The sequence below is a fragment of the Theobroma cacao genome, chromosome 1 (genome assembly GCF_000208745.1).
Source record: "Theobroma cacao cultivar B97-61/B2 chromosome 1, Criollo_cocoa_genome_V2, whole genome shotgun sequence".
NCBI classification, from domain to species: Eukaryota; Viridiplantae; Streptophyta; class Magnoliopsida; order Malvales; family Malvaceae; genus Theobroma; species Theobroma cacao.
This window is the reverse complement of record NC_030850.1, coordinates 6,137,547-6,146,227: the sequence shown is the minus strand read 5'-3', so window position 1 is coordinate 6,146,227 and position 8,681 is coordinate 6,137,547. Positions and strand designations below refer to the sequence as shown.

At 30.2% G+C, this 8,681-nt stretch overlaps 1 protein-coding gene across 1 annotated transcript; it reads left to right on the top strand.

Annotated features, from left to right (window-relative positions):
- On the top strand, positions 4,122 to 7,802 carry LOC18611692 (probable WRKY transcription factor 51). Its single transcript, XM_007048081.2, has 3 exons — positions 4,122 to 4,391; positions 4,570 to 4,716; positions 7,442 to 7,802. Exons 1-3 carry the CDS (start codon positions 4,177 to 4,179, stop codon positions 7,644 to 7,646), a joined length of 567 nt encoding a protein of 188 aa, XP_007048143.2. The 5' UTR covers positions 4,122 to 4,176; the 3' UTR covers positions 7,647 to 7,802.

Sequence of the window (8,681 nt, the reverse complement as noted above, 5' to 3'; positions counted from 1 at the left end):
TATATTTATAAAAATTAATTAATAAATGAATTATTAACATATAGCAATGAGAGGGCTGGGTCTTTGGACAAGCAGGCTGGCTTATCAAATCTTTCTTTTTTTAAACTAAGTTAGAGTTAGATTGGACTTGTCCATTTAATTATTATTTTTATTACTAATATAATAAAATACTATTTTATATCAATATATTATTATTTTAAAATTAAAATTTAATATAACTATAACATTTATTAATTAAATAAATAAATCAAGTCAGGCCAAACTTAAGCTTAAATACCTATATCCAAGTTTAGTTTGTGAAGACTTTTAATGGTAACCATCGAACCCTGCTTTTAATTTGTAAATTTTGAAAACTTCACAGTCCATATATAAAACGATAATCCATAAAAGTAAAAATATACTTATAGTATAACTTTTCTTTAAAAAAAAATAAGTAGGATCAAATCTCAATGTTTTCAATAATAAAATACATACATTTATGGTGAAATTTAATCAAATTAAACTTAGGTGGAAAAGTTAAAATAATAATTCAAGCAATGGAACAATATTTTACCCCATGTCATGCCAAAATATATAAAAGTAGCCGAGAGTATACTTGCTTATAGATACGGTAGACTCTCTTTGAATCCATTTAAAAAGAAGAAAATGTTTCGTTTCTTAACTCTTGCACTTGTGGATACAAAAAATAATAATATAATTTGTCACTGTGGTTGTCAAATTCATAGCCTAGTGAAACCTCTCAAAAGAGAAATTTCAAATTCAAGCCCATTATTCCCCACATTAATTATCATATAATTAATTATGTGAAAATTAAATGAAAGTGGTTATAATTATTTACATCAATTGTTGAGAGAAATAATAGGATTATATCTTCGTTGTACTTTTTTTTCCCCTAAAAAATTTCAGAGTACAAAGATTAATTTTAGATATATACTATCATTTATGGGAACTGTATACATGTCCAATATCAGCATTAATCTTGGTTTTTAGTTATCAAATATCTAGCATGAGTTAATTTTTGAAATTTATATCATGATAATACATCAAATATTGGGGTAAAGCATCGAAAAATCAAATCAAACAGATTGATTTGGTTTGAAGAGTGAAACTTTTAGTTTGGTTTCAAAATCAAGTCGAATTAATATTTTGGTTTTACTTTGATTTCATAAAAATTTGAAACCAATCCAAACTAGAAACCAAGTTAAAGATAAATAATATAATAATATTTGAATATAAATATTTTGTTATTATATTTGTATAATTTTTTTTATATATTAATATTTCCATTTTTTAAAATATAAATAAGTCTTCTTTAGTCTCTAAAGTTTCATTTGAAAAGTAAAATTCGTCGTCTCTATTTGAATTTTCAATCATTTTGTACAACTCATCATCTATTTCTTGTAATTAGATAAATTGAAGCTTGCACGTGCATATTAGTATACATGAAATCCAACCTACTTTCCTATTTTATTAATAATTTCTTGAAATTGTTTTTTTTATATTCTCGTGGTCGGGTTCACAATTGATTGCGGCCACAGAACATAAATGCACCACGTAGGCCTGAAGGAAGGAAAGCCACACAAAATAAATGAATAATAAATCCAAAGAGGAAAAAGAAGGGAGATAATCAGAGAAATTTAAAAATAACTTATTATCCAAGTCATTCTCAAAAGCAGTACGCTGAATGCTGCTCCTGGACATTGTTAAAGCTCCACTTCAGCTGCCGTCTTTATCTTGGGTACTTTCGTCAGAGCACTATGAGAAGTCGTTTCCAAAAGGCACCCAAAACTATGAACATGTATTTAATACTCTCCTGTTTGTATATATTTACCTTTGTCCACATTTGATTCATCACGACCATCGAGATAAATATTTAACTTAAATGTAGTTTACATATATTTAAACTTTTTTAGTATCATATTAATGATTTTTAATATTGAAAAGTAATAAAAATATGAGAAATTAGTATAAACTATTAAAATGTCAAGATTTTTTTAAGCAAATTACTCATTTTGTCATTTATTTTATGAGATTTTTATTTTGGTTACTTGGCTATGAACAATCACATTTTGATCATTAATATTTATAAAAATTATTATTTTGATAATTCAATTAGTAAAAGTTAACAGCTATTAATATTATTTTTTCCCATTAGCTAATATTAGTCACATGGCATGTGCACGTCAATTCATCTACCATCTAAAATTGTTGACATAAGTAAAATCAGTTGAAGTGAAAAGTCATGTTCGACAATTATTAACTTCTAATTAAATGATTGAAATATTAATTGTTATAAACATTGATCATTTCAAAAAATAAAGCCACCAAATGGATAGCATGCTTTTTTTTTTTCTTATGAGATTATATATTACAAGTAGAAATTACATTCATAATCAATTAACTTTATGTAAATATCAAATAGAATATCTAAAAAAAGAATTAATAAATAAACCAAGCAAGTACATTAACTGAACAAAACGAATATAAAAACTCGTATACGGTGAAACTTTAATTCGAGAACTAAAGGTTTCAGGATTTTTTCCTTGCCAATAAAAGAAAATGTAAATTTGAGACATTAAAAATTAAAAGGAATAAATGGAGGGTAATTAAACTTTTTCTATTCAAAAAAAGTAAGACGGTAGAAAAGGTTAATTCTGCCCAAATAATTTGTCTAGCTTAAAGAGGAACATAAACACATGATATGGTACAGTTAAGAAAAGATCTTGTCTTCATCTTCTTTTTCGTTTTCAGATGCTCCATTTGGTCTGAACCAAAAAGGTATAAAAGAAGATCAAAAACAAATACCAAAGGAAATCATTTCAAAATATATATCAACTTCTTACTACCATTAACTGAGCCAAATCTTGTCTTATGTAATTATCTTGTGTAATGAAGCGTATGTTCACGTCCACAAAATGAAGTTTCGATTAGGGGAAATTAAATTTTAGAAAACCTTAATTTATGCATGAAAAATAGGTGAATAATTTAATTAATGCATAAATAAATTTCTACTTAGTAATTTATATATATATATACTTCTAAAAGCATAAAATTCCACTAACATATTTATTTCCAATCCATGATTTATTGTAAAACTAAATTTTTTGATAATATCCCTTTAATTTTTTTTTAGTAAAGGTGGAATGAATATATTAAAATTGTTAAGATAATGATAATTATATAAATTATTTTAATTAGAATTATTATATAATCATAAACTAAATTAATACTTTTAAGACAAACGTTTTTCATCAAATGCAAACGCTTACTGAATATAAGATTTATTTGACTCAGTTTCTATTTTTCCTTTTTTGTCAACAGTGACTTAGTTATTGACATATAACATATATTCTAGAACTCAATTCTTAAGAAAAAGTCATAATAACAACATGGTATATATCTTACAATTTTACAATTATTTTTCATCACTTGACAATATTTTATTACTTTTACACCTAAAAAAATTGCCAATATTTTAATCCAAGACTTAGACTTATTCGCAACCTACTTGGTCAAGTGGTCAAATAACCCATCTACTCATATGCGGTAACGTAACTAGTTTTTTCTTAAAAAATGAGAAAATTAATAAAAGTTATAAAACAATTAGGACTTTATTAATAACATTTCTACAATTTTGGGGGCGCTCATATAAATTAACGTGGAACTCATAAATGTTCGTGTAGCTCTTAGTTATACTGACGAAGACAAAATGTCAAGATAAAATGGATGCGTGATCTCGATGAGAATAATCCAATCAAGAAACGCCACGTAAACAAGTCATATTGGTAGACCAAATTTTGTGGTCTAAGTATGTTATACACAACACTTTCCCCCCACAGGCAATGGCTCCCGCCTACCAAAAACAACAGATTGAGTATTATTACAGGTGGTCCCATATTCGAATGCACTAAACTTGATCGACGTCACGGTCATTACGTCATTCAGCCCGGCCCGACACGTGGCACCACTGAAGCAGCTTCGGTGCATCCCTCCAGGAAAGTGTCCATGAAGCAGCAGCTAATAAAAATAAAAGGGAAAAAAAAAAAAGAAAGGAAAGATAATTCTTATTTTAGATCTTTTAAATTATTATATAAATGTATAAAATGGCAGCATCTGTGCCAAACAGGTTTCCCTTGCTACACATTATCAAAGACCGCAGTCCAGCTGTCCTTCGTCATGGACTTCTCCCATGAGAATTCAAACCCTAACCCTAGTTACACCTTCTTTCCTGAAAGCTTCGATCCGATGCCCGAGTTTGAGTTAGCGGATTATCTTATGCTCGATGATTGCCCCTTCGAGGAAGATACGTCGTCGCAAAGTATGGCGTCGTCGGAGAAGGGCATGGGCGGCGCTAATGGATTTAGTGGTGCAACATCAAGAAATACTAACATGCAAGTGAAATAAGCCTCCCAATAATGGGATTTTTCTTTTTGTCTCTTTCTTGTCCTTTTTCTTCTTGAAAACCCATAAAAAGAAGTAAATTGATCGAGTGAAAGTAATGGTTTAGTTTTATGTTGGTTTAAGAAATAATGGGTTTTTGTTTTAATTATTTTGCATTTAAATTTGTAGAATATGTAAAAGTGGAGTGAGGAAAAACAAGCTGGAACTGGGGAATCGAGTTGCATTCAGAACAAAATCAGAGCTGGAAGTCATGGACGATGGATATAAATGGAGGAAGTACGGGAAAAAGTCGGTGAAGAACAGCCCGAATCCAAGGTAATTAATTTGCGAATTATCACTAGTACAAAGAAGAATAAGCTATTTTTTACTTTGGTTTTATCTTATTGCATGAAATGGTAACATATGAATATGAATAATTTACTTTCCTGATCTTGGAACCACTAGATCTCATCATGGTTATAATACTGAGCGGACCCCATAACTTTGTATACATCTATGGTTTATTACATATATTATATTTCCAACTTGATGATTAACTTCATAAAAACCTTGTTTTTCTCACATTTCTTTCTCGTTATCACGTGGCAATTATATTGAACTACGCAGACAAACTTGATCTCAAACAATGGATTTGGATCATTAAATGGGCTGCATGTTGGATTATGATATTACTCTAGCTTTTATTTCTTCATAAGTTAATAGCAATATGTTAATTAGTATACCATTTCTTTGCCTTTCTAATTTGTTTTTCTTCAACTATCCATTAAATCTATCCCTTTCTACCATTTCTTTATGCACTCAAATTGATGCTATAGCTAGCTTTTAGATTTAGTAAAAAACCCCGTTAGAAGATTGGTTTGCTGCCATATATAATATAAATTTGACATAGAATGAATGCGATTTGGAACTGTGGAGAGGAGAACATCGCCTAACATCACATCATGAAGTAGGATACAGTAGTTGCAAATCAGCGAAAGGGGGCACAAGTGGGACGCCCAGATCAAACAAACAATACTATCCCCGTCATCCATGAAGTAGACTGCGAGTGTAAGAGCTAGGCATCATTCCACCATACACACAGTTGGCCTGCTTCATTATCATCATCATGTGCCCAAAATGTAAAATCAGACTGTATTTTGACTCTTCCTTCAGTTCTAGCTATTTTGGCCCAAAACAAAACCATAGCCATGCATTTTCGTGGCAGGCTGTGCAATAGTGATGCACGGCCGCCATCTCTCCCTCTCTCTCTCCTGTTACAAATATCTTTGCATTTAGTTCTTTATAGTGCCAGAAAAGCATGCATTTGAATCTGGTTTCTTGGAGAGTCTATGTCGAGTTTGATGTTAAGAAAACTGCGGGGAGAAACAAAAGTTTATAATAAAGGATCAGTCTCTTGCTCGAGGGCCTAGTATTGTTTTAAGTACATTTTTTTTTTTTGAAAATTAGTATTGTTTTAAGTACATGCCGATGGCTGGGGTCGGTCCAGAGGCTTATCTTGTTAAGAGTGAGTGGGTGTAGCTGTCTGAGGCTCGAAAGGCCTAATATGGCAGACGGAAACTAAGCTCAAGGTAGTACTAATAAGAGCAAGTAGAGGAAGGAAAGTTGCTCGGCTTCTCCTCTCGGGGATAAGAAATTAAGTTGTCCATGAGTGCTACTGGGGTCTAGTGGGTGGCTGTCTGAGGCATCCGTGGACAAGATGAGGGGGGGTGGGGGGCGGAGAGGAGCTGTGAATAGACTGCTCGCGGGCCGCTAAATTAAAAATTAAATGCATAATACTGAGTGCAGGACCACAGGAAGGCTATCGATGCTTTGCTGCAAGCAAAGTTTTCATGGTTCAATGTGGGTGCATTCGTGGACCTCCTGCGAAACTCCAACGGCTTCCTCTATCTAATTTTATGCCTTAAATGGAAAGCCAAATTTTTGTGTTTGTGTAAATACCAGGAAGGGTAAATTTACATCATGTTTTTTTTTTCTTCTTACAAAAAATGAGTCGCAAACTTAAATTGTATTGAGCCATTAATTTAGAATCTTTGATACACTTGTACTTTATATTTCTTGAATATCATTGTTTAACTTAAATTTTTAAGTTAATGAGAGAAACCCAATCAATAATCCTTCCAAAATAAATTTATATACACACACACTTAATTATTAAAGAAGAACATATATATTGGTTAGTTATATAATTTAGAAAATTAACAAAACAAATACATAAAACTTAAATCAAACATAGTTAAAAACAAAGAACAAATCTCAAAGTATTAATGGAATCAAAAGTCTTGGCTCCACTGTGAATAGATTCTATAGGACTTGAATTAATTAAATTCACAGGTAGAAAAATTACACAGTTCGAAATTTATTTGTTTAAACTTTCGAGTTTAATAGTTTCACTATTCTTAAATACTAATACATGTCAATGCTTTGACCTACTAATTTAGATTTTAATTTTAACTCACAGAAGTTTGTAGGTATAAAATTAAGCCTTGTGTTTAAATCTTCACAAAACAATTTAAACTTTCAAATTATGTAAATTATATATAGGTTTTTGATGCACAACTTTATTTCGCTAACATGGCTCAGCTCAGAGCTTGATTATGTCTTCATAGTTCAACTTTGCGTCATCTTTTCTACTTTTATTCGAAATTAACAAGGCATTATTTAAACACAGATAGCCTTAAAAGGTAGTAAAAGTAGGATTGTAGCTATAGCCTATCACCACTGACATGTGTGTTTATATATATATATATGTTCATGACAAGCATGGAGGAGGCATGTGCTTTTATTTGCTTCTCTAGCTTCATATCAAGTTCTATACCTTGTCCTTAGCAGTTACAATTTTAGATTATAACTTGGAAATATTGAATTCAAATCATGAAATAAGAGAGATATGATTTATCAAATAGGAAAAAAATGATAATATGCACTAAAGAAAAATAAACTTATAAATATAGCTATGAATATGTTTTAATTATGTATTTTCCCCAATTGCTTTATTGGTTGATCATAGTTGACCAGATGTGAATTATTAATATTTATGCAGAAACTATTATAAATGTTCAAGTGGAGGATGCAATGTGAAGAAGAGGATAGAAAGGGACAGAGATGACACAAGTTATGTGATAACCACGTATGATGGTATCCACAATCATGACAGCCCATACATGGTTTACTATAATCAAATGCCCATCGTGGCTCCCAATGCTTGGAACCTGCGAACTTCTCCTCCTTCTTCTTCTTCTACATGAAAAAATAAACTTGGAAGCTTCTTCTTCTTCTTCTTCTTCTTGTCATGTTTCTTTAACATGGCCATGTACTTATAACATATATTTTACATGATTTTATGTGTATTATACATATAAAAGATACATATAAAATATGCTCTTTGAGAGCGATTAGGCTAATTTTTCCACTATGCATTTTTGGGGCTAAACAGCTAAAATTCGGCCCGCACTAGAGGGGCTTGACCTCCTCCAGGCCCACTGTAGGACCCAATTAAAATGGGACTGGGCCAAGCTAGTGGATCGACTTTCAGTCGTTTGCTGTTGTCATTATTGTAGTTTCCATCTTTGTTATCAGAACTTACTTTTATTGGTATATTAATACATAAAGAAATATAATTTTTGTTTTAAGAAAAATTACTCCTTGCTCTTGTTATTAATGAAGCTTCATATAAATAAATTCAGGTTAGTATGAGCAATTAGTCTTGATGAAATATCATTTATCATACATTACTTTGCTTGATGAATGAGTTCAAACCAAGGCCGGATATTGGGTGAAGCCACCCAAGTAAGGGCTTTAGTCCTCCAATTTGGGGAAGCCCCAATTTTAAAGAAGATTTTTAAATTTATAATAATTATAATATAATTAATTATTTTAAAAAATATAAAAATAAAAAATAATTCATCAAATTATTTATTTTTTTACTTTTTTTAATTATGTACTTAATAAATTTCAATTTTTTATTACTTCTTTATTTTTAAAATACTATTAATTCTCAACTATATTCTCTTATTTCCAATAAACTAACAATTACATATATTTAATCATTTTTAATAGCTATTTTTTTCACTTATTTCTCTTATTTTCAATCAACACATTTAATGATTTTCAACAGATATTTTGTTCTTATATATAAAACTAATTATTTTTTTCAATATATAATATCTACTTTTGAAATCTTCCTTTCTCGTTTGCTCTTTCTTCCTTTCTCATTTACTCTTTCTTCCTTTAACTTTAATTTTTCTTTAAAAAATATATAAGAAGTCTGTTCTTTTATTATC

Excerpts from the sequence above, each read along its gene's own strand:
- LOC18611692 (XM_007048081.2), top strand. The coding sequence starts at position 4,177 with ATGGACTTCTCCCATGAGAATTCAAACCCTAACCCTAGTTACACCTTC. Across the intron at positions 4,392-4,569 it reads ACATCAAGAAATACTAACAT|AATATGTAAAAGTGGAGTGA; the intron begins GCAAGTGAAATA and ends TTAAATTTGTAG. Across the intron at positions 4,717-7,441 it reads AAGAACAGCCCGAATCCAAG|AAACTATTATAAATGTTCAA; the intron begins GTAATTAATTTG and ends ATATTTATGCAG.